Source organism: Pituophis catenifer, unplaced genomic scaffold (genome assembly GCF_029215685.1).
Source record: "Pituophis catenifer annectens isolate HBS135680 unplaced genomic scaffold, rPitCat1.0.hap2 SCAF_9, whole genome shotgun sequence".
Taxonomy (NCBI): domain Eukaryota; kingdom Metazoa; phylum Chordata; class Lepidosauria; order Squamata; family Colubridae; genus Pituophis; species Pituophis catenifer.
Window position 1 is genome coordinate 14,282,963 of NW_027256889.1, and position 25,755 is coordinate 14,308,717.

At 43.2% G+C, this 25,755-nt stretch overlaps 2 protein-coding genes and 1 non-coding gene across 4 annotated transcripts in view; 2 read left to right on the forward strand and 1 right to left on the reverse strand.

Annotated features, from left to right (window-relative positions):
• Positions 1-172: 172 nt before the first annotated feature.
• On the forward strand, positions 173-17,301 carry PRRG1 (proline rich and Gla domain 1). Its single transcript, XM_070949238.1, has 4 exons — positions 173-215; positions 11,402-11,436; positions 12,262-12,422; positions 13,410-17,301. The coding sequence occupies exons 2-4, from the start codon at positions 11,427-11,429 to the stop codon at positions 13,911-13,913; spliced, it is 675 nt and encodes a 224-aa protein (XP_070805339.1). The 5' UTR covers positions 173-215; positions 11,402-11,426; the 3' UTR covers positions 13,914-17,301.
• On the forward strand, positions 2,346-2,487 carry LOC139321518 (U11 spliceosomal RNA). Its single transcript, XR_011600795.1, has one exon. It is a non-coding gene; the product is annotated as a U11 spliceosomal RNA (small nuclear RNA).
• A 4,222-nt stretch (positions 17,302-21,523) lies between the features above and the next one.
• The window catches only part of LOC139320805 (discoidin, CUB and LCCL domain-containing protein 1-like), a 38,436-nt gene continuing 34,204 nt past the window's right edge, over positions 21,524-25,755 (reverse strand). The window contains exons 14-15 of one of the 2 annotated variants that reach the window (XM_070949237.1): positions 24,446-24,553; positions 21,524-23,880 (exon numbers count right to left, since the gene is read on the reverse strand). In XM_070949237.1, coding sequence (XP_070805338.1) covers positions 23,336-23,880; positions 24,446-24,553 — 653 coding nt within the window. In that variant the 3' untranslated portion in view covers positions 21,524-23,335. Of the gene's footprint in view, positions 23,881-24,445; positions 24,569-25,755 lie in introns of both variants that reach the window. The other variant, XM_070949236.1, reaches the window with a different exon arrangement.

Sequence of the window (25,755 nt, forward strand, 5' to 3'; positions counted from 1 at the left end):
TTTTGGGGGGGGGGGCTTTCGTCCGTTGGGCGGGTCTGCCTTGACTGCGCAAGCGCCAAACTCCGAACGATGCTGGGTTGGGAGTTGTAGTTCGAGCAGCCTCGGGGAAGTTTTTTTTTCCCCCCTTTTCTTTCATGGTCTTTGCTCTTGTTCCGTGCAGAAGCGGACGGACCCCGCCGTAAAGCGAGGATTATAAAGGCTCTTGTTCTGTGCAGGTAGGAAGACGGGCACTGCCCGCTCGCAGGACGTTGCCTGTCCAGGCGAACTGTAAATTTTAAGGGGTTCCTTTGTGCAACCTAAGATTAGTTATTTTTGGTGAACTGACTTCTTTTGGTTAGTTATTCTTCAGCCCATTGTGCTGACTCGGAAACTGATTTCATTCAGTTTCGCAGTCCCAAAGGTGCTTTTTTCAGGAGGCATTTGGACTTTGTTTTTTTTTTCTTTTGAAGACGTTTCGCTTCTCATCCAAGAAGCTTCTTCAGCTCTGACGGGATCGTGGGGAATGGAAGGATTTATATTCCTTGCAGAACAGCTGGTCATTTGCATCCTTTTAGAGGGTCCTTGAAGCACTTGGAGGTTTATCTGTGTCTTCAGGGCACTTTTAGACTTTTAGCTATACAATTTGGGATGAACACCCTTTGAATGGTGTGGGAGTAGGAAGGGATTTCCAGAGGAAAAAAATGCAGATGACAGGAACCAGGAGCACCACTCAGGTGACCCCGAGGACACAGATAAACCTCCAAGTGCTTTAACGACCCTAAAAGGATGCAAATGACCAGCTGTCTGCAAGGAATATAAATCCTTCCATTCCATTCCGATCCCGTCAGAACTGAAGAAGCTTCCTGGATAAGAAGAGAAACATCTTCAAAAGGAAAAAAAAAACAAGTCCAGTTGCCTCCTGAAAAAGCACCTTTGGGACAACCATGACCTGGATGGCTGAGAATCTGTACAGTTCGCAAGCTAAGCATTTTGTGCGAACAGAGCGGAGAGAAGAATGAGGGAAAACCAATGGATTTTGCATCTAGTATCTTGGAAAGGGAAATAAACACTTGTATCCCTCAAATATAATCCTCGATTTGGAGAAGGGAGATTGCGGTCCCAATGCCGAATGAGCTAGAACTGCGTTTGCACGACCCACTGAATCGCAAACTAGATGACCCCCCACCCCACCCCCTTTGGGTTATGCAGCCAGGCATGCCATGATCGGTTTATGGTACAGCCAGCCATACAAATCTAAGAAGCAGAACTCATTCAGCTGTTGTTGTTGTTAGTTGCAAACTACAACATGGTGTCTGACCCATCGCGACCCATGGACAACATTCCTCCAGGCCTTCCTGTCCTCTGTCATCCTCTGGAGTCCATTTAAGCTCACGCCAACTGCTTCAGTGACTCCATCCAGCCACCTCCTTCTCTGCCGTCCCCTTCTTCTTTTGCCCTCAGTTGTTCCCAGCATTAGGCTCTTCTCCAGTGAGTCCTTCCTTCTCATTAGGTGGCCAAAGTATTTGAGTTTCCTCTTCAGGATCTGGCCTTCTAAAGAGCAGTCAGGGTTGATCTCCTCTAGGACTGACCGCTTTGATCGCCTTGCAGTCCAAGGGACTCGCAGGAGTCTTCTCCAGCACCAGAGTTCAAAGGCCTCAATTCTTTGGCGCTCAGCCTTCCTTATGGTCCTACTTTCACAGTCATACATTGCAACTGGGAAAACCATAGCCTTAACCATACGCACTTTTGTTGGCAGGGTGATGTCTCTGCTTTTTAGTATGCTGTCTAGATTTGCCATTGAACCGTAGATCAGTGTATTATGCGAATGCAGTCAGGCTCTGCATCCGGGCTGATTCGAGGTTTAATTCGAAAGGTCTCTGTGCATTAAAGTTAAGGCCAACTTTGAAGTGAAAAGAAAAACCAGGAGACAAATATAAATGAATGAGCGCTACTTGGAAAGGAATTGCCTTGTATTTCGGTGGAATTGATGTATTCCAGCAAAGGTGCTTTATTTTTTCAATCTGGGCTGGTGCACCTGTCAATGGAAGTTAATTAGCAAAGCTAATTAATCCCCTCTGCTTTCTGCGCTAAATCTGCCTTTGACAGGTCTGTCTGGAGCACGGAAAAACTCAACTCCCAGGCTTTCTACCCAGAATGCCGTGCATTAATTTGCATATCGGCTAGAAAAAGGGGGAAATGTTTGTTCTGTTTTAAAATCGAACCAGATTTGGAACCGTCGTGGCGGAAATTATGTAATCAAACCTCTGTAGAGTTGACTGAGATGGCTCTAGTTTGGTAGCCTCCTCGCTATGACCTAAAGAGGTGTCACGGATCAATGGGAGCAGCGCTCGCGGAGCACTCCCTTAAAAAAGGGCTTCTGCTGTGATTAGCACATGGAGTGGGGTGGCTGCGGCTTGCTCTTTTCCGTGCGGAATCGCTATCAAGAGATTTCGGAAGCATAATTTTTGCCACTGGGGGTAGCTGGTAATCGCTTGTTCTGGCTCCCCGCTTTACGGCTGTTGAATAATGATAGTTTTGGATTAGTCTGGATTTACGCGTGCTTACAATTCGCTTTGTCCGCTGAAAGAGGAACCGTGGGAAAAAGCACTGAAAGATTGAAGGGAAAATGTAAGGCTGGCGTCGGTGGATGAGGATGTTAATTTTCAATGACGTTCATGGGGTCGCAAATAGTGGACTCCGATTCTTTTGGGAACTTGTTTGTTATTGCCTCACTCCTAGGACTGAGGGAGAGAGAGACTGGCAGAATCTCACCCAGGAGTAGCCCTGAAAAAAGTGACTTATAATTGAAATTATAACTTGTCAGACTGTGAAAAGTGACTGTACCACTGGTTCTCACCCTTATAACTGTCAAAAGTTTTTCGGAATAGAACTGGAAAGGACCTTAGAGGTCTTCTAGTCCAACCTCTGCTCAAGCAGGAGACCCTGTACCATTTCAGACAAGTGACTGTCCAGTCTCTCTTTAAAAACCCCCAGTGATGAAGCACCCACAACTTCTGATGATAAGCTGTTCCCACTGGTTAATTGTTCTCACGGTTAACCAGTGTTAAAAGTGACTAGTCCTCACGATTACCATTGTGGCAGCATCCCCACAATCACATGATTAAAAATTTAGGTGCTTGGCACCTGTCATATCATTAGGACATGCAGTGTCCTAGGGTCCCATGATCACTATTTCCAATCTTCCCAGTTGGCTTCTGACAAACAGTCAACAAGTCATTTTATAACTGCATCTGTGTGAACATTAAACTAGGTAAAAGTGCCTGTTGGCCTTGAGCTAATTACGGCTGGATTTGGTTAGTATTTGTATTGGAGACCACAAGGGTGTTTCTGGGCTGTAGACTAGTCTGAGGAATTGGGGGTGGGGGATTCCTTCCCCCCAATAGTCTAAGGGAGCAAATAACTTCTCTCTGTTGGCCATCGGATGATCCATGCTGTCATCAGGAAGTGAGCTTGATTCGAAAGTGTTTTTTAATTTTATTTTATGGTACATGCCCTGTCTTTGTAGATAACTCTTAAATCAATGTTAGGATGTATTTGCCCGTTCTTGAGCTCAAGGAAGACTGTCTTCTGAAGTACAGCATCACCACAGTAAACCTCACAGTATAAGAAGAGGTTCTAGTTGTAATGGAACAATCACTCAATTACCCCTCTGAAAAAAAAACACACCTGGGTGTATATATGTATATATTCATCACTGGCTGGTGGTCTTCCAAATGTTACTTAACCAGTTTTTCTTTGCTGTTGGCTAATGCTGGCTAGGATTGTAAGGAACTCTAGTTGAACCACATATAACTGTTACTTTTAAAGCGGAGTGCATGGTATATAGGCAGTGGTGGAATTCAAATTTTTTTACTACTGGTTCTGTGGGTGTGGCTTGCTGGGTGTGGTGTGGCTTGGTGGGCATGGCAGGGGAAGGATACTACAAAAATCTCCATTCCCACCTCACTCCAGGGGAAGGATACTGCAAAATCTCCATTCCCTCCCCACTCCAGGAGAAGGATACTACAAAATCCCCATCCCCTCCCCAGTCCAGGGGAAAGATACTGCAAAATCTCCATTCCCACCCCACTCCAGGGGAAGGATACTGCAAAATCTCCATTCCCACTCCATGGGAAGGATACTGCAAAATCCCCATTTCCTCCCGACTCCTGGGGGAAGGATATTGCAAAATCTTCATTCCCACCCCACTCGGGGACCAGCCGGACATGGCATTTGCCGCTTCTCCGAACTACTCAAAATTTCCACTACCGATTCTCCAGAACCTGTCAGAACCTGCTGAATAGGAACCCTGCTTCACTGGCTGTGCAGCAGAGAATCTGTGGTCTTCCAAATGTTACTTAACCACAGTTTTCCTTTGCTGTTGGCTAATGCTGGCTAGGCCTGTAAGGAACTGTATAACCGTTACTTATAAAGCGGGGTGCATGGTATATAAGGCTAGGATCCTTGAGGGATCCCCCTATCTCAGATCATTTATATACCAATTCCTACCATTAGTCCTGCAGCCTTTCCAATAACAAATCTGAGAAAGTATTCACTTGCTTTTTAGTTGAGTTTTTGGAAAACTCTCTAAAGCAGTGTTTCTCAACCTTGGAAGCTTGAAGATGGGTGGACTTCAACTCCCAGAATCCCCCAGCCAGCGCTGCTGGCTGGGGGATTCTGGGAGTTGAAGTCCACCCATCTTCAAGCTACTAAGGTTGAGAAACACTGCTCTAAAGGGAAAGTAACTCAGTCCTTTTGCCTAAACTCTGAAACCGTTCCCGCTGCCTTGTGCCCTTAACTGAATTGAAAACACAAACTTATCATACAGTCTATGGAGAGAGAAAGGAGAAAAACAGGGGAGGGGTTACTGCGCTGAACCAATCAGAATAAGACGGGGCGGGGCTACGGCCTCTTCTGTAACAGCTTTTCCTCCCTAATCCACACTTTGCAGTCTGGCTTCCTCTTCCCCCCCCTCCTCCCCCCCAGCATTAGGAATGATAGGGTGGAGTTAATTGCTGGAATGACGCTTGCGCAGAGCGTGCTTTTTTTTCCAAAGTGTTCGAGCTGCTATAAGGACTAGTTGAAGTGGCGAAGTGGTCTGTAAAGGCAAAAAAAAAAAGAAGGTGGGTTCGGGGTTGTTAACAGGCGCCTGGTCGACGGGGGACTCTGCAGGGATGGGGGAAAGGAGCGTTTATTGCAATCTGCGGGAAAACAAATTGTTCTTGCATGGTGAAAAAGGGGTTCCCAGGAAGAGGACTTTGGCTTTGGAGCAGCGGCCGTAAGAAAGTTTTAGGAAGGCTTGGATTAGCAGCGCTGAGCCAAAGGGACAGAAGGAGGTCAAGTTGACTTCTCGTGCTTGGAGATGCTTGGTTGGCCATTGGATTCGCTTGTGATCCCAATGGGGTAGTGGTCCCCAAACTTGGCAGCTTTAAGGCTTGTGGACTTCAACTCCCAGAATTCCCCAGCCAGCATAGCATAGCTGGCTGGGGAATTCTGGGGGTTGAAGTCCACAAGCCTTAAAGCTGCCAAGTTTGAAGACCTCTGGGTAGCTGGCTGGGGAATTCTGGGGGTTGAAGTCCACAAACCTTAAAGCTGCCAAGTTTGAAGACCTGGGTAGCTGGCTGGGGAATTCTGGGAGTTGAAGTCCACAAGCCTTAAAGCTGCCAAGTTTGGGGACCTCTGGGTAGCTGGCTGGGGAATTCTGGGGGTTGAAGTCCACAAGTCTTACAGCTGCCAAGTTTGAAGACCTCTAGGTAGCTGGCTGGGGAATTCTGGGAATTGAAGTCCACAAGCCTTAAAGCTGCCAAGTTTGAAGACCTCTGGGTAGCTGGCTGGGGAATTCTGGGAGTTGAAGTCCACAAGCCTTAAAGTTGCCAAGTTTGAAGACCTCTGGGTAGCTGGCTGGGGAATTCTGGGGGTTGAAGTCCACAAGCCTTAAAGCTGCCAAGTTTGAACACCTCTGGGTAGCTGGCTGGGGAATTCTGGGGGTTGAAGTCCACAAACCTTAAAGCTGCCAAGTTTGAAGACCTCTGGGCTAGTCCCATACTACTCCCCCCCCCTTTTAACTCGAGGATTCTTGGTTATTGAAGAAGATCCTGTGCTGCTTTGTCAAAAGGCACCTCGTGCTGATGCTCTGGATGAAGCTGGTGGTGCCAAGTATTGTGTGAGCGGTTCTTTGCAGTAGTGGTAACTTGGTTGTGAAAATGCACTTCGGTCCAGCCCTCTTTTCAGCAGTAATAAGTTCAATGTTAGGAAGCCAAAACCTCGGGGAGAAGCTGAAGTTTTGAGGATTTGGGAAAACGTTCGGGACAGGAAGTGCATGCTAATATATCTAGTTGTAAATTAGTCTTCATGCAAAGGTTCATTTTAAAGCAGGCTTAGTGAAATTTAGAGGAATGCTTAGACTTTATCCGTTCTCTATAGTTGAGAGAGCCACGAACTTTCATTCATCCCAATGAAGTGACATTAAAAAATTAATTTCCCTCAATTTCTCTGCTCTTCAGGGCGTGAATCACTCACTTTCCTCGCAATCCAATCCTGTCGAGTTAAGCAGGAAACTGGCTCCATTATGACTTCTTGTTTCTTCACGCAGCTTCCGCGTTGGTTTGGGGTGATGGGAATAGCAGTCTAATTGGAAAATATTCTGCTGTGAAAAGCTGTTTCGCTTTTAGTTTTTATCTATTATAATGTTTGATCCAGTTCATACATAGAGATGGCATTGCTATTGTTCTTCCTGGCATCTGTTAACAACAAGCTGCATCTTTTGTGAGTGAATAATAATCGATCTTTGCTGGCTACATCATATGCTTCAAACCAGTCGCCAAATTTTTAGATTTGTTAATGTGTTGGTGTAGTCAGTGACAGCAGTTCCTACAAGCTTATGTTTTATTTATGTCAGTATCCATGTACATTCTGTACTTTGAATCAGAGGGCATGTGCGTCTTTACTTGTTTCTCTTTAAAATTCAAGAAACGTGTTAAAGTTGCTTAAGCATTTGCGTTTTGCAGTGTGAAACAGGCCTAAAATACACGGGCAATGTGTAGGAGACAATCTCTATACATCAAACTCAACAGATATATACATTTGAGGAAGAAATATATCTTGTAATGTATTTTTAAGACGTTTTCTGCATTTTGAGCATTTAAGCCTGCTCAATAGAGAGCAGGCTCTAAATCTCAATATAGAGATTTTTAAAAAAATCTTTTAAAAAGATTTTTAAAATAGGTATTACATTTCAGTTGCAAAAAAATAGTAGTTTTAAACAATAAATTCCTAGAAATAATTTGGAAATCCAATCAGTTCCATACTATGAGAAACTGGCTATTGTAAATCAAAGTTAAACTTGTACTCTCAGTATTATATTTTATTCTCTTCACATATACTTATTTTTATGTGCACTCAAACATATTGGATGACTTTGAACTAGTCACTCTCAGAGAGAATGTGCCATGACAGCCATAAAAAGACAGGATCCAAAAATTTTCCATGCCTGTAAGCTAATGCGATTGTTGCCCCCAGTTCGGGTCAGAGCCTGATGCCGAAGCCAATGAAGGACGCCAGACACGAAGTGCAGGTTTTGCTTTTTATTGGGGTACCCCAAGGAAAAGGGCTCCTGGCCAAAATGCCAAGAACCAAGGATTAAGTAACCTTTATACATTTTCACTAAAGGAGAAGGCGGGACAAGGCGAGATAATAAGAAATATCTAATAAACATTTTAGTAATAATTCTACAATTTGGTCTATTGGTCGCTAGCTGTCCCTATTCCTAAACCTTGGCTAACACACATTTTATTTGCTGCTGGCCATCTCTATTCCTAACTTTTAGCTGAGGTCTGCACCGTTGCCTAACTCTTTGTTACTTTTATCAGCTTTCTAACCACCCAGAATTGTTACAAGCTTTACACATGCTTATTTCCTGTGGATAAGCATTCTTTGTTCTTGCCAGACAGACTCCACAATTACAGTCTTCCTGATTTACTTTCAAGTGTGTGCCATGACCTGGCTTTATTTTAGCAGACAGCCCATCATCTCCCTCCTTTGAATCTGAAAATGATTTAATTTTCCAAGATTCACCCAACATCAATATCGGTGTATTGGGAGACCCCGTAGTTTGCTTACAGGTGGAAAGGCAAAGGGGAAGGCATTGTAATCCGCAACAGGTGATAAGAGAACAATGATTATGCATGCCAGGGTCATTACCAGGGTTCCTAACCAGCTGAAATCAGGTAACCATCTTGTCAGCCACTGCCACCAGCCTTTCCATTCATCCATGGGAAGAGTCGCAGCTATCTTTGCTATGTGTTTAGCTCGGTTTTGGAATTCCTCTAATTTGTCTGGAATATACACACAGCATTGTTATCCAATTAGCACCGACACACCTCCTTTGGGTGCCAATACCATATCTAGAGCCATTCTATTCTGAACAGTCATTTGTTGTATGGCTTCTTGTTCTTTTGCTGTAGCTATTAAAGCTCCCCGGTCTAATTAGCTAGGATTTCCACCATTGCCTGTATAGGATACATGGCATTATTGAGGGATTGGAGCCCACCAAACCAGGAAAGGGGTTGATAATCCTTCAGATATTTTCTAGATTGGTCAAGATCCCTGTGGTTTCTAATCTTCCCTTCAATAGAATAGAATTCTTTATTGGCCAAATGCGATTGGACACACAAGGAATTTGTCTTTGGTGCATATGCTCTCAGTGTACATAAAAGACAAGATACATTCGGCAAGAATCGTAAGGTACAACACTTAATGATAGTCACAGGGTACAAATAAGCAATTGAATCATACTAGGAAACAATATAAATTGTAAGGATACAAGCAACAAGTTACAGTCATACAGTCATAAGTGGGAGGAGATGGGTGATAGGAACGATGAGAAGATGAGAAGATTAATAGTAGTGCACACTTAATAACTAGTTTGACAGTGTTGAGGGAATTATTTGTTTAGCAGAGTGATGGCATTTGGGAAAAAACTGTTCTTGTGTCTAGTTGTTCTGGTGTGCAGTGCTCTATAGCGTTGTTTTGAGGGTAGGAGTTGAAACAATTTATGTCCAGGATGTGAGGGGTCTGTAGATATTTTCACAGCCCTCTTTTTGACTCTGGCAGTATACAGGTCCTCAATGGAAGGCAGGTTGGTAGCCATTGTTTTTTCTGCAGTTCTAATTATCCTCTGAAGTCTGTGTCTGTCTTGTTGGGTTGCAGAGCCAAACCAGACAGTTATGGAGGTGCAGATGACAGACTCAATAATTCCTCTGTAGAACTGGATCAGCAGCTCTTTGGGCAGTTTTAGCCGCCTGAGTTGGCGCAGAAAGAACATTCTTGTGCTTTTTTGATGAAGTTTTTGATGTTAGGTGTCCATTTTAGGTCTTGAGATATGAAGGTAAAGGGGTAATATAGGTGGGTGGGAGGACCACAGCTATGTAACAAGTTCCCTTCCAGTGTCTGGGAAGGCACTTATAGTCCACAGACAAAATACTGTCCAATCAGAGCGCACCTTGTTGTGTTTTTATCATAGTATCTATTTTTGTACCCATATGGTTTAGTAAATAAGGTATAATACCCAGCTAAGTTAGTTGGTTTCCATGTTGGAGCAAGCTCTCCCTGTCGTAACGCATAAGTAATCGGCATAGGCTGACACTGGAATATAGTCAGTGGTGAAATGTAAAATTTGTTATTACCCATTCTGTGGGTGTGGCTTGGTGGTGGTGGGGTAATGTGACTGAGTGGGCGTGGCCAACTTTTTTTTTTTTTTAACTTTTAAAACCATTTTTTCTACAACCTCTTCGGCCGAAGAGATTGTAAAAAAATGCTTTTAAAAGCCTCTGACGATCCCAGCTGAGTTGCCTGATCGTCAGAGGCTTTTTTTTCTTTTAAAAACATTTTTTCTACAACCTCTTTGGCCGAGGTGTCTATTACTATAGGTACTAGATTGATTTTTTTAAAAAAATTTGATTTATATGCCGCCCTTCTCCGGAGACTCAGGGCGGTTTACAATGCGTTAAGCAATAGCCTTCATACTTTTGTATATTTTTACAAAGTCAGCTTATTGCCCCCACAATTACCTACCTTAGAAAGGATGGAAGGCTGAGTCAATCTTGAGCCTTGATTGATTGATTGATTGATTGATTGGATTTATATTGCCACCTATTCACCTATGGCAACTCAAGGCGGCTTACAGAATATAAAACCATATTTAAAACAATAAAAGCTAATAAAAAGAATCACATAAATGAATATAGAACAATATAACAAAATCAACCCCCACCTCCTACCCTCTGCCCTGGCAACAACAGATCACACGAGCCATTTAATGGGCTCCATCCCGCTCTGGATTCCCCAGGCCCATTAACAGAACCAAGTCTTCAGTGCCTTCCGGAAGAGAATTAGAGTGGGGGCCATTCCAATCTCTGGGGAATGATGTTCCAGAGAGAGGGAGCCACCACAGAGAAGGCCCTTCTTCTGGGTCCCACCAGGTGTATCTCCCTCGGGGATGGGACCCGCAACATTCCCTGCCTCCCCGCTCTGATAGATCGGGTAGATGTGACCGACAAGAGACAGTCCCTCAGATAACCTGGTCCCAAGCCATAAAGGGCTTTAAAGGTGAGAACCAACACCTTGGATTGCACCTGGAAGCAAATTGACAACCAATGCAGCTCCCGCAGGAGAGGTGATACATGTGCACATCAGGGTCTGCACAAAATCATACGGGCCGCTGCATTTTGCATCAACTGAAGCTTCCGGAGGCTCTTCAAGGGCAGCCCCATGTAGAGTTCACTGCAATAGTCAAGAAGGGAAGTGACTAGAGCAGTGGTTCTCAACCTGTGGGTCGGGACCCCTTTGGGGGTCGAACGACCCTTTCACAGGGGTCGCCTAAGACCATCCAAAAACACATATTTTCAATGGTCAATGGAATAATTTTATGGTTGGGGGTCACCACAACATGAGGAACTGTATTAAAGGGTCGCGGCATTAGGAAGGTTGAGACCCACTGGACTAGAGCATGAGTGACTGTGAGTAGGATTGTTGGTCCAGGAAAGGGCATAACTGTTGCACAACCCACAGTTGCGCAAAGGCCCTCCTGGCCACGACCGCCACCTGCTCTTTGAGCAGAGTCATGAGTCCAGGAAAACACCTATGCTTTGTTATCCAGGAACTACTGAAAGGGCTTAATGGAAATCATTAATCATTTCTGATGTGAAACAGACTTGACAAAAGCATAGCATAGGGGTTTTTTTATTTCTAAAATGAGAATATGATGTTATGTATATAGTCATATTAAACAAAATTCAAAAATAGAACAATAAGATCTGCATTATCGGAAGAGATAAACCTGTAATTTGATTTGTGTCACTTAATATTTTTTTGATTTAAAACTGCTTTATCCCATTAACAAAAATCATTTCTCTTTTCCTTTCAGCATTTTCTAGAGAAAAGTGTTAAACATGGATAGTGGTAAGTGCATTTGTGCTCTGTAATAAAACTTACCAATCACTTTGAAAAATGTGTAATGCTGTATAAGTACCTTTTTATCTCTGTGGGTAATTTTTTTTTTTTGCATGTCCATTGCCCAACTACCGTGTGTGTGTGTGTGTGTGTGTGTACACACAGACATATAGATATATATGTATACTGTATACATGTATACCCATATATACATATATTGTATACATGGGTACACATGTATACTGCACAAGTCAAAAAGAGGGCTGTGAAAATATCTACAGACCCCTCACATCCTGGACATAAATTGTTTTAACTTCTACCCTTAAAAAGATGCTATAGATCACTGCACACCAAAACAACTAGACACAAGAACAGTTTTTTCCCGAATGCCATCACTCTGCTTAACAACTAGCTCCCACAACACTGTCAAATCATTTACTAAGACTGTATTTCCATTATTCTTCTCTTCCTTACTAGTATCTATCTCTTCCTACTTATTACTATAACCATGTGCTTGTATCTTTCAATTTATATTGTTTTTATATTGTTTATTTGATAACTTATTAGTAACCTTGACTATCACTAAGTGCTGTATCTTTTTATTCTTGATGAATGTATTTTATTCTCCTTATGTACACTGAGAGCATATGCACCAAAGACAAATTCCTTGTGTGTCCAATCACACTTGGCCAATAAGGAATTCTATCTATCTATCTATCTATCTATCTATCTATCTATCTATCTATCTATCTATCTGAGTAAGATTCTCCATATCAGTTTATCCATTCCAACAATGCAACCTTGTAAGTACTAGTAAACCCTTGTTTTCTGCAGTTTTCCTCATAGAGGCGAAGGCCAATTCCGTCTTAAAAAGATACCCACGGGCTAATGGACTTTTAGAAGAACTTAAAAAAGGAAACATCGAGCGTGAATGTTATGAAGAACGCTGTGATAGAGAAGAGGCAAGAGAAGCATTTGAAAATGATGAAAAGACAGTAAGTTACCTACTAAAAAATATAAAACATTCATCACATATTTATCTAATATTTTTCCGCATACCATATTTTTCAGACTATAAGACACATCTAAATTTAGAAGAGTTTTTGGCCTAGCTTTTTTCAGGCCTTTTCTAGTCTTTTTTCGGCATGTTTCCGGGCCTTTTCTTGGCCAATTTTCAAGGCTTTTTGCGGTCCATTTTTTTCCAGAAAAGCAGGCCGAAAAAAGCCTCAAAAACGGGCCAGAAAAAGCCCTGAAAATGGGCTGAAAAAAGCGTTAAAAATGGATCAAAAATGGGCTGGAAAAGCCTCAAAAACAGGCTGAAAAAAGCCTCAAAAATGGGCCAAAAAAGGCCTGAAAAGGCTGAACAAAGGCCTGAAAACAGGGTATGTGGAGGCCAAAAAATGGCTGACAGGTGGGTGGGGCTTCGGCAATATTCGGTCTATAAGACGCACAAACATTTTCGTCCCCTTTTGGGAGACAAAAAAGTGTGTCTTATAGTCTGAAAAATATGGTAATACATGATACTACATTAGAGCTATGGCATATTTTGTGTTGTCATCTTAAAGGATGAGGCTAGAAAATAACTACTAAATATGGAATTTTAGATTTTGGGCCTAGATGATCCTTACTCTGAGTCAGCTCCTTTTTGCTGAATCATTCCTGAATGATCTTTCAGCAGGCTTATAAGATTCATCATGTGACTATTTTTATTCAGCTATTTTTATTATAGCATAGACAAGTTGAACTTCTAGGGATCCCACATTTTAATTCCTCCTTTTAGAGGTTAATTTGTAAAAAGGAACTCATTTTTTTCTTTGTCGCTGTCTTGTTTTCTTCGTTTTAAATGCTTCTATTCCACTTGTCATTCAAACATACTGCAATAAACAAAATACAAAATCAAAGCTAATGGCACAACAACCATAATTATAGTACCAGTAGGTAAAAATTGATTATAATAACAACCCATAATTAACTTTTTTTAGGCAGAATTTTGGAAAGACTACACCAATGGACTCTATGGAGGAAGTAACGCAGGACAGAACTGGTACCCATTTTACCTAACGTTTCCTCTAGTCATTGGCCTTTTGGTGGTGGTTCTTATTATATTTGTCACATGGAGATGCCTGTTCCAAAAACATCCACATGGACAGTCCATGTACACACAGAGCAGAAGCAGAGAAGATACAGATGGCAGAGCCATTCCTGATGGGAGAAATCCTATCCCTCAGTCATTCAGTGTTCTTCACTCTGCCCAAGAAGAAATGTTTGAAGGCAATGGACGCTCCCCAGGGTACCTGAGCTACACAGAGAGACCTATGGATTTCTTACCAACCCGGTTGTCGAACTGTGAGCCACCGCCATCCTATGAGGAAGTTGCTGGTGAAAGTAGCACATACAGAAATGAACCTGCAAATCATTTGGATCTACCTCCTCAGTATGAGGACATTGTGAATAGCATTTCAGTCCCTCATGTTAACATCAAATGAAAGAGAACGATGACAAGCTCCCTTTGTTTCCAAGCAAATGAACCTTAACACTTTTTAGCACTTTATTGCAGCTTGATGTTTCAAAGATTTCTACTGTATTATGCCGATTCTTACTCTCTAAATTTGGGTTTATTCTGTGAGAATCCCTACACTTGGGGAAACAAAATGGTCCTCAGCATAACTTAGATATTAACACTAGGTATGGCATTATTGTCGTGGCGTACTTTTTTCTACTATTGAAAATGGTGCTAATAAATGGCTCAATTATCACAACAGATTGTCTATGCAGATGGCAAAACAGGACTGGTTTTATCTAGGTTCAGAAATTAAGGAGCGTTGGTCTTGATTTTTGTTTCAATGGGAAACCTCCAGGGAATAATAGCAAGACTGTAGACTAAACTAGGAAAGTCAAGAAAAGATCTTGAAGGCAAAGGTAAACCACTTCTGTGTTGCTCTCAAGAAAACTACATAAATGTATCCATGAAATCAGAAGTCAAGTCGGGCTTGAAAAAGACTTAACCTTGAACAAAATGGATTACAGCAAGAAACGCTGACAATTTCCCCCTCAAAATAAGTATTTTTGGAAACCTTGCATAGCAAAAACAAGCAAATCATTTAGTAGGAATCATGTAGTAGGTTTGTCTCTGAAATCCTCTACTTGTTACAATGAACACTCATTAAAACCAGTGGTGGTATTCAGCCGGTTCTATCCGGTTCGGTCGAATTGGTGGCGGCTGCAGGTAGCTCCGCCCACCTGCCTGGATGTAATCACATCCCGTTTATCCACGTTTTTGACACTGCGCATGCGCAGAGGTGCACGCTCACATTTGCGAACTGATAGTGAAGGTAAGTGAATATCATCCCTGATTAAAACGTGTTGATGATTAACTATATTCAAGCACAATATAGTTTGATTCTTCAGATGAGTGTTAAAGAAGTTTTGTAATGCTTTGATCTATGTTTCCATTTGTAAGCACCCTAAAGACTATGATTCTGGAGACTCCCTATGTTCTCTTTTGACTGGCGTCATTCCAATGACAACGGCTTCTCTTCAGTCATTTGTGCACTGAGGATAAAGGCTTGCAGAAGAGTAATCACACTGCATCTCAGTAAGGGCTATAATGTCTTTCTTTTCCCAATAAAGCTTTCTTCCAAAGCCGTTTACATAAAATGAGTGAATTCTTTAGGGCAGCCAGTGTCATTGGAATGACATCAGCCAACAAAATAATAACTCCTCCAGTTTAAATAAGGCCTGAACAGAGTTAGTAGTCAGTATTAATATAATTTTCCTTTGTGTAATAACAATATTCTAAAGCAGAGAGTGTCAAACTCGAGGTCCGCGGGCTAAATCTGGCCCGCAATGTTAGATCCGGCCCATAGGTCCACCCTGGAAACAGTGAAGTACTGGCCCAGCGCAGGCCGAACTACAACCTGGTGGCAGCCATGTGGGCCAGAATGCAGTTTGCCTTAGATCCGCAGGGCTACCTGAAGCCAGCGATGGGCCGCTCCCTGGGTGCACACGGACACCACACACGGGGCCTTTGCATCCCCGGGGACCGTCTTGCCCTGCAGGGTGACTGCGTTCTGAGCGCATCCCTTTCATCCAGGACACATGCGCTCACCACTTCCTGTGTGCATGCTCAGGGGGCGGGGCCAAGGCAGCGAGGCGGTCTCTCACTAGCTCCAGGCTGGCTGTATGGGCCAGATCTAAGACCAGTGGTGGGTTGCTACCGGTTCACTCCAGATCGGGTGAACCAGTAGCGGCGGCAGCGGGAGACTCCGTCCACCCGCCCGGACGCTTCTGCGCATGTGCAAAAGTATTGCAAGCGCACACACCCACGAGCGAACTGGTAGCAACGGGTTTTGAAACCCGCCCCTGTCTAAGACTGACCATGTCCCGGCCCGAATGGCCGCAGCAAATTGTAAATCAGCGCTGCGCGTGCACAAGCACCTCCATGCCCCACTTGCCAACCTGCCCTTGCAGTCTGCGAGTCTTCCCTTTCACTGGGGCCGCCCCCCATATTGGAAAGCCATGTCCGCCATCAGCACAGTCCCTGACAGCGCTGCAAGTCTCTCCTCCTTCCCCTCATCCCTTTCTGAGCGCGGAGGAAGGCAGGAGATGGGAATGGGGAGGAAAGAAGGAGGAAGGAAGTCTTGGCTGGGCAGCAGCGGAGCAGCCTTAGCCCATCGCTCTGCCGGCCATTAGGTTCCAAGGACACGAGTCCAACACGGCAAGATCCAGCTCCAGGTAAAGCGGCCGCAGGGATGGGTCCCCCCCCTCAGGAGACGCTGGGCCAGCCCGCTGCGGGGAGGGACTCCAAATCCCAGCATCCCCAGCATCCCATCTGGAGGATAAAACATGAAGAATGGCTGCAGGAACTGGGTATGTCTAATTCAATGAAAAGGACTAGGGGAGACATGATTGCAGTGTTCCAATATCTCAGGGGCTGCCACAGAGAAGAGGGAGTCAAGCTATTCTCCAAAGCACCTGAGGGCAGGACAAGAAGCAATGGGTGGAAACTAATCAAGGAGAGAAGTAACTTAGAACTAAGGAGAAATTTCAGGAAGGGAGGGAGGGAGGAAGGGAAGGAAGGAAGGAAGAGAGGGAGGGAAGGAAGGAAGGAAAGGAAGGAAGGATGGATGGATGGATCCATTGAGACTTGGGCTCAAAGGAGAAAGTAATTTTCTGTTCTGTTTTATCAGAGACAGGACTTCGTTGGCAATCCAAGTTAACATTGGTATTCTTAAAGTGTGAACTCTTAGAAAAGTATTCCCTCCTTGTGTGTTGCAATCAGCCATTTCCAGTGGGGAAAACAAGACAAAGCAGAGTGGGGAAAAACGTTTTCCTTTGCTATATTTCCAGTCTGAACTAAGACCATGGCAGGGTCCCTGCAGCACAGGCATTACATGTATGTGAATGACCCAGGTTGCACTCCAGAGAATGCTGGTTGGCAGGGATGATGCCCACCTCCTAAAAGAAACAATTATCTGAAACATGAGCAAATCACTAGTTTGCTGTGGCATAGATTCTCTGTGTGAATTGTTTGAGCAAAATATGTAAACTCGAACTCTTTTAATTTGGATGATTAAGTTATAGATACAAATCTTGGAGCCCCAGAGGCTCATGTTATTAGTTCATCCCGGTATAATAATGCAGAGCAGGAGTTCGTTCTTCTGGTAGTTACCTCATATGCAATTCAATAAACTTACAAATCCTTGGCTAGAAGAAATCAGATTTTTTAGATATATTTTCTCTCAATTATATTGAGTCCAATTCTATGAAATATTAAAAATGATGTTTCCGTTGAGCTTTATTTTTATGCTTTACCTTTTTGTTATTCAATGTATTTTGGTTTATATAAATCTTGTATTGTTCATTGTACACTAATTCCAGTGGTGAAATGTAAAATTTGTTACTACCGGTTCTGTGGGCGTGGCTTGGTGCGGTGAGTGAGTAATATGACTGAGTGGGTGTGGCCAACTTTTTTTTTTTTTTTACTTTTAAAACCATTTTTTCTACAACCTCTTCGGCTGAAGAGGTTGTTAAAAAATGCTTTTAAAGCCTCTGACGATCCCAGCTGACTTGCCTGATCAGCAGAGGCTTTTTTTCCTTTTAAAAACATTTTTTCTATAACCTCTTCAGCCGAAGAGGTTGTAGAAAAAATGCTTTTAAAAATAAAATAAAAGCTCTGATGATTGCACAGCTCAGCTGGGCAATGGGAGTGGGCAGGGTTTTTTGCTACCGGTTCTCCGAACCACCCGCCTCCATCACTACCGGATCAGGTGCTCCGGTCCAAACCAGGAGCATTTCACCCCTGACTAATTCTTTTGAAACAAAATAATTGCCTTCCAATAGATTATATAGTGGAACATGCAATCTTTTCAGTTTTTACATTTGAGCTTAAGTTGATTATTACCACGGGCAAGATGAAACATTCCAATCAGGCTATAACAGTAGCATTATTTTGAATACTTCTAAATGCTTCTAAATTTTCTAAAGACCAACATACTCTAGAAGCCATTTGTTTTGTCGATAACAGTTTGACTCTCCAACAACTTGTTCAGTCTTCAAAACATAATAACCATTTTATTGCAGTATTAAATATTTTACATATATGGTTTACATTTAAATTATGCTACTTTTAAAACATTTGGTGGCAACTTCATATGCTAAATAAAGCTATTAAAAACATGAGTGTCTTGATTCTTTTTTTGTGTGGAACAAACAGGGTTCTTTTGCAGCCTTGTTGGCTCTATTTTAAATCAAAAAAGTTGTAATAAGATGCTGCAGGCTAAGACTAATCAAATTAAAATACCAAAACACTGGTGCGTCACATTGTAATAGCTTTTCAAAATAATATTGTACATTCGTCTCTAGTCTGCATGTTCATATTTGGCTGCAAATGACATAGAGTTCACTGATGTTGGCAAGGCAGGGGTGGGACCTTACCGGTTAAACAACCAGTTCGGCGAGCGCGCGTGCGCAGTTTCCATAAAATTGAACTTCCGCATTGCAAACAAGGAAAGGAGCAAGGACAACAGCTGAAGAGGGCCAATTCAATCTGTCGCCCCTGATCAGCTGGGCTTCAGAAGCAGAAATAAAGGTCAGTGTAACCCGGGGGCAGGTGGGCGGGCAGGCGGGCCCCCTTTCACAGCAACAGAGAACCGGTTCTCCCTCGGCAGGAAGTGGAAACTACCGATTCAGCCGAACCGGTAGAATCCCACCACTGTGGCAAGACCAGCAAATTGTAACAGCCCTTTATTGTATTTATTTGATGAATACAAAAGTAGGAGAAAAGCTACCATGATAATTACAGCTTATTTCTGGACTGATAATTAGATGTCCTATATATTATTTATCAGTGTCATGCTGGAAGGCAGGGAATAATGCAAAAACTTATTTTTAAGGAACTGGAGAGGAATAAGATAATCTGTTTAAAGTATTATGTGGCATGCTTTGTTAATTATAGTAATGTGTAGGAATTCAACATATGAACATCACTAAACCCATGCATTTGGTGAAGTTTTTTTTAAAACAACAACAACAACAATGATTTATGTAACCTGTTTCAGAGGTGGGTTTCAGCAGGTTCTGACCAGTTCTGGAGAACCGGTAGCAGAAATTTTGAGTAGTTTGGAGAACCTGTAGTAAAAATTCTGACTGGCCCTGCCCCCATCTATTCTCTGCCTCCCAAGTCCCAGCTGATTGGGAAGAAATGGGGATTTTGCAGTAACTTTCCCCTGGATTGGAGAGGGAATGGAGATTTTACAGTATCCTTTCCCTGCCATGCCCACCAAGCCACGCCCACCAAGCCATGCCATGCCCACCAAGCCATGCCCACAGAACCGGTAGTAAAAATTTTTGAAACCCACCACTGACCTGTTTCTGTGGGTGTTGGTGAATTGCAGTGACCTTAAGTGTTGACTTTATTACCAGGAATTCCCAGGAATTAAACAGGATCTGAAAACAATAGATTGTGTACTTCCCATAGGATGGTTATAAATTAAATACTTATAAATAGTAAGGCTATGCAATGCTTTGGGTTTAAAAGCTACTGTAACTCACATTTCTGAATGTCAAGGCAGAAATATATAGTAGCATCTGTCTGCAGTTTAGCCTGAAATCATGCAGCTGTTTGTGCTTCTGTGTCTCCAAAGCATCTTTCTGTCTTCAATTCCAAATCATTGCACGGTTCTAGTAATAGGATACTTATGTGGTAGCATACAGGAATCATTTCTGCAAAATGGAGACCAGATCTTCCAAGTACTTTCAGAGATTGGGCAGTGGAGCCATAGATGAGCTGGCTCTTTTATCAACTTCCTGTCCAAGATGGATGCAAATAGATTATGTTAAAATATTTATAAATAAAATGGGATTTAATTATATATTTGATATTAACTGACCTTTTCCAAACATTCATGTAGATATCATGCTATGTGCTTTGTATTACGGATCTATCTTGTGAAAACTTATTATGTTGTTGCTTTTATAAACTTGAGACTATTTTATCCTTTCATAACAAGCGGCATTGTGGCCTAGTGGTGAAAACGCTTGCCTCCTACTTGGAAGGTTGAGAGTTCAATCCTAGGTAGCGGCAGATGTTTAGTGGGCCAAAGAAAAAAAATATCTGCTGCGAACTCCATGTAGGTGTCAGGAAGGGCACCCAGCCAGTAAATGCCCTGACTCTACCCCAGATAGGTACTACAGGGTTGTAAAAAGAGAGTAATGCAGGGGTGAAATGCTCTTGGATCGGACCGGATCGCTTGATCCGGTAGCAATTTTTCCCTGTGGTTCGGCGATCTGGTAGCGATCAACTCCTGGGTATCATTACTTTCTGGTTTTAACCAGGAAGTAATGTTTTTTTACCTTCTGCGCATGCACAGAAGCAGTGGTGAAATCTAAAATTTGTTACTACCGGTTCTGTGGGCGTGGCTTGGTGGTGGTGGGGGTAATGTGACTGGGTGGGCATGGCCATTTTTTTTTAACTTTTAAAACCATTTTTTACATGTAAAAACCATGTAAAAAATGCTTACAAAAGGCTCTGATGATCCCAGCTGAGTTGCCTGATCGTCAGAGGGTTTTTAAAAAACCCTCTGCCGATCAGGCAACTCAGCTGGGATCATCAGAGCCATTTAAAAGAAAAAAAAGCCTCTGATGATTGCGCGGCTCAGCTGGGCATGGGGGGCGGGGGCAGGGAGTTTTGCTACTGGTTCTCTGAACTGCCCGCCGCCATCGCTACCTATTCGCCCGAGCCAGTCCGAACCGGGAGCATTTCACCCCTGCACAGAAGGTGTGTGTGCGCGCAGCGCATGCACTTCCAAACCGGTAAGGAAGGTAAGTAGATTTCACCCCTGGAGTAATGGGTTTGAAATAGCAAAGAGAAACAAGAGATATTTAATTATTTTGGTTTATAAATATCTTCCATAAACTAATCTTTGTCTATGGTAACATGGTTTTAGAAAATTGCAACATATCTCCAAAAAGAAAAGACATGAAAAGATTGATGCCACAACAAAATTACAGGACAGCGTGCCCTTTAGAACAGTTCTGGTTTTTTTTTTAAAAAAAATCATTGTTAGCAAGTCTGTGTATGTGCTGATTGTTTCAAACATCTGCTGTGTCAACACAATACATGCCATTGTAGGGACTAGAATTGTAAAGGGGCATTCTTCTGGCAAAGAAACCAATCTGCAGTTCAGTTTGTTAGGGTCATGCCATCCAAGCTGTAAACTCATGCAAACATCAAGTCTTACCAAACTTTAGACGTGAAAGCGAATGGTTGTAAACAGGAATGAGTGATCTGTGTATCACTGCTAAAATAGCCTTAAATGAAAAGTCTATGAAAAAAGAATTACAAATTTTAGTTCATCGGGGCTGTTACATCAGTACACATAGGGGAGTTGTGGACACATTGTTGTTATCTGTTAATTGTTTTCTCATGCCTTTGATCTTCAGAGGGATTACTTCAACTGCCATAAAATAATGGCTTTAATTAGGCTGATAAATCCAAGAGCATAAGAAAGTCTTTTTTTTATTAAAGAGGCACAAAAGTAAATATAGCAAACTTAGCACTTCAGAAAGTAATGAGAATAGGTGCAACAATGAGTCAATTTATTGTCAAGTCTTAGAACAGACGAAACAGATTTTCATGTGCTTACATAAGGTGAATTGTGCAAGAAAGAGCCGAAGAGATTGTAAAAAAAAAATGCTTTTAAAAGCCTCTGACAATCCCAGCTGAGCCGCGCAATCATCAGAGGCTTTTTTTTTACTTTTAGAGACATTTTTTCGGCAGAAGAGGTTGTAGAAAAAAATGCTTTTAAAAATAAAAATAAAAAAGCCTCTGATGATTGAGCATGGGGGGGGGCAGGGATGTTTGCTACCAGTTCTCCGAACCACCCGCCATCATTGCTACCGGATTGGGCGATCCGGTCCAAACCGGGAGCATTTCACCCCTGCTTGTGATGATCTCATTAGCTTTCAGCTCCTCTTTCTTGGAAATCTCTCATGGATATTGACTCCTGGAGGGCATTTACATTTGGGTATCAAACAGAATGCAAACACTGACTACAGTCAGGAAAATAATTTTGATTTTTCATTTCTGAATAGGAGCGAAAATTAAAAAACTCCAAGCAGATTTGTTAGTAATAGATGGCAAGGGAGGATGGGGGAGGAAAAAAGCAGATTTTTAAAATTTGGTTTACAAATATTTTTCAAGGGGATAAGAATAGAAAGCAAGTTTAATGAGCTCTGCTGAATGAAGTTTTGTTCTTTTCCTTCATCTGGGAATCTCATAACATGTTGTACTTGTGTTCTTAACAATAATTATATCGGCAATGCAGCCAAAAGAAATTATAAATGCAATTGTACACCCCCATCCCGCACTGTTGTTTTTGGACTACAGGGCAGGCAAGCAAGGATTGTTGGAATACTTGTCATTCTCATGAATTTATCAACCCAAGACTTAGCTAGAAAGTTCCCCAGCTTGGGCAGAGAAAGCATCATTTGGATCCAATGAAGGATTGTCCTTTGTAGATGTAGATCAGCTGACCCTATTGTTAGGTAGAGTAAGGCAGTGCCCTCAGATGGAAAATCCTTAGAGGTAGCAAGATATATGGGGAGGAAAACCTGTATGCCTTTGTCTGGTTACTGGTGTTCTCCAAACCAGTCTAACTGGAAAATATAATTTTATCATCAGCCTCCTAAAGTAAGATTTAATCCCTTCACTGGCAGATGTTTGCATATCGAAGGAAAGACGGTGACATTTTGTTCTTTGCAAAACATCTAGATCATTCTAGGAGCACAGCAAGATGCTGAATGCAGATTTCATAGGAAGAAGGTAAAGATAACGGAGTCCTTGCAAATTTTACTCTGCTAGTCATTGCCAGCTGTAGGGGGGCGGGGACCGATGCTCATCTCCATTTCAAGGCCATTGAGCCAGCGCTGTCCAAAGATATTTCCCAAGTCATGTTTCTCAAGTCATGTGGCCGGCATGATGTCACAGAGTGCTGTTACCTTCCCACAAAAGTGGTACCTATTCATCTACTTGCATTTGCATGCTTTCGAACTGCTAGGTTGGCAGGAGCTGGAGCAAGGATGGGCACTCACTCCGTCACATGACACTCGGGTCTCGAACCTAGGCTGCCGACTTTCCAGCCAACAAGCCCAGCGTCTTAACTGCTGAGCCATTGTGCCGCCCCATAGAAAGAAGGCCCCAGCTTTATCTACTGGAGCATCCTTGCTTAAAGAAAAAAAAAAAAGACTGGGCATCAATTGCTTGGCCAGACCTTTGTCTACAACATGGAAGGACTGTGATACTGTAGATCATGTCAGTTTGAACGTGAAGCTGTGGAGCTTTGGGTCCTTCAAGAGGGGACCGCCTTTCTCACCGCAGCCTGATGGGAAGGTTTCCTTCCTGCAGGATTCACAAGGGTTTGTGATAGACATGTTCATAGGGGGGATTTCTCTGTTGGAAATGGCAGCCCTGAAATGAGGCTGTACGGACTTTATCTCCGTGGTTTGGAGTCCATTCACTTGGGAGAGGAGGAGGAGGAGGAGGAGGCAGGCAGCCAAGATCAGTTTGGATAGATCTTTCCTGCTGGCCAGCGTCACCTGCTTGGCTCTCCAGCTTCTCTGCCGGACATTGAGTTGGGAAATCATATTGCAGTGAAGATTTGTGGAGGCCCGGTGGAGCTAGGCAGCCCCCCAGACTTTCGGAGAAAGGGAGCATTTGGACACCGAGGTTCGTCCTGCAAGGGCCTCTCCCCAGATCTGCAGGCTGCTCCACGAATGGGGTGGCGTACTCCGGTTCCAGGGGCAAGGGCTCTGTGTACTCATGCTGCTTGCCTGGAACATCGTAAGGATTCACCACCAGGGGGAGCGTGTAACCTTCGTCCATGGCTGGCTTGAAAGTGGATGGGGCCGCCTGGCAGCCAGGGCTGACTTGGACCAGGTCTGGCTCAGCATACTCTGCGAAGGAGAAGGAGAAGAAGAAGGAGAGGGTGAAGAAAATCCATTCAAGACAGGGTACTTCGAAACTCCTTGCAGCAAAGTTTGACAGCTAAGAAAAGCACAGTGATAGGATTAGAAGTAGACCCTCACCCAAGACCCAACGCGGGACGGAAGCCATGAGTCACAATAGGAATTGCCCAAGACCCTTTCAGAACACAAGCCCCTTCATTGCCCCACCACCCCCAGAACAGTTCAAACTTCCAAGTCACAGGAACCTATAAAGATCCATCCACACATTCAACCAGTTGTTCAGCTGACCCAGAACTGCTGTTGGTTCTGTTCATCATTAAACTTTCTTTCCAATCAGCCTCCATGTTGTTTCCAGCGTCTTTCTCCCAGCTTGGAACTGAACCAGATGGATTTTCCTTCCAACACTGGGAGCTGAAGTCCACAAGTTGGTCATCCCTGGTAATAGATCCTCCTGAACAGGTATGGGATTTCACTATGATTCTACACCTCCCAATATTAATGGTTGGAGAAGAGGATATGTGATCTTAGATGGCCCTAGGAGAAAGCAACTTACCTGGTGACTGAGCGCCTAGAAGATCTACCGGCGTTGCTGGCCCAGGAAAGGAGGCAATTTCAGAGGCAGACAGTTGCAAGTTCCCCCTGGAACATACCTGGCCGGCTTCTGCTATCAAGTAACCTAAAATGGAATTGCAGCGTCACCTAGACCAGTGGGTCTCAACCTTCCTAATGCCGCGACCCTTTAATACAGTTGCTCATGTTGTGGTGACCCCCAACCATAAAATTATTCCTAAGACCATTGAAGATACGTGTTTTTCGATGGTCTTAGGCGACCCCTGTGAAAGGGTCGTTCAACCCCCAAAGGGGTCCCGACCCACAGGTTGAGAACCACTGACCTAGACAAACCAACAGAAGCTAGAAGCCGATGGGTATATGGCCATTAAAATGATTTTTTTTTTAAAAAAAAAATTACATTTGGAGAAAAAGCATTTTTTTACATTTGGTTGGACAGATAAATTATTCTGTGAGACTTGCACTGGTCTTCAACCACCATTAATCTCATCTGGTATTTATAAATTCACCTTCCACATACAGATCTTCGTGTATCCAAAGTAGTGTTGTGTATGTTACACAGAGAGAGGAAGGTGGGGGCAGCCTTATAAAGCCTCAGTATTTTCAGAAATACCAAAGAAGGGAAGGAAAAGTAAGCTTGTTTTAAATCTGATTTAATTAAGTCTTCTAGGACCCAGCTTTTCCTGCCACTGTTTGCAACACTTGGCTAAAGCTTTGAGGCTTGGTGATGGGCCCCAAAGAGGCATATATGGGAGAGGGAGATAGCAATAGCACTTAGACTTATATACCACTTTACAGTGCTTTACAGTCCTCTCTAAGTGGTTTACAGAGCCAGCATATTGCCCCCAACCATCTGGGTCCTCATTTTACCCACCTCGGGAGGATGGAAGGCTGAGTCAACCTTGAGCCTGCTGAGATTTGAACTGCCAAATTGCAGGCAGCCGGCAGTCAGCAGAAGTAGCCTGCAGTACTGCACTCTAACCACTGCGCCACTGCGGCCCAGATACCTGGGATGGTGGGACTTGCAGCTCCTCCTGCAATCATAAGTATAGGCAAGCTGCCAAGCACCCAAATTATGATATGACTACAGGGGGATAGGCAACAGCCACAATTTTCAGTGATAAGTTCATTCGTTCATAATTTTGAATGGTCACTAAACGAATGGTCGTATATCAAGAATACCTGTACCCTACAAGAACTCATAGCTGGCACTATGAATATATCTGCTATGAATTGCACTATGCAGATGAATTAATTTCAGTGTGAGGAGGGAAAAAAGAGGGAGAGTCAGAA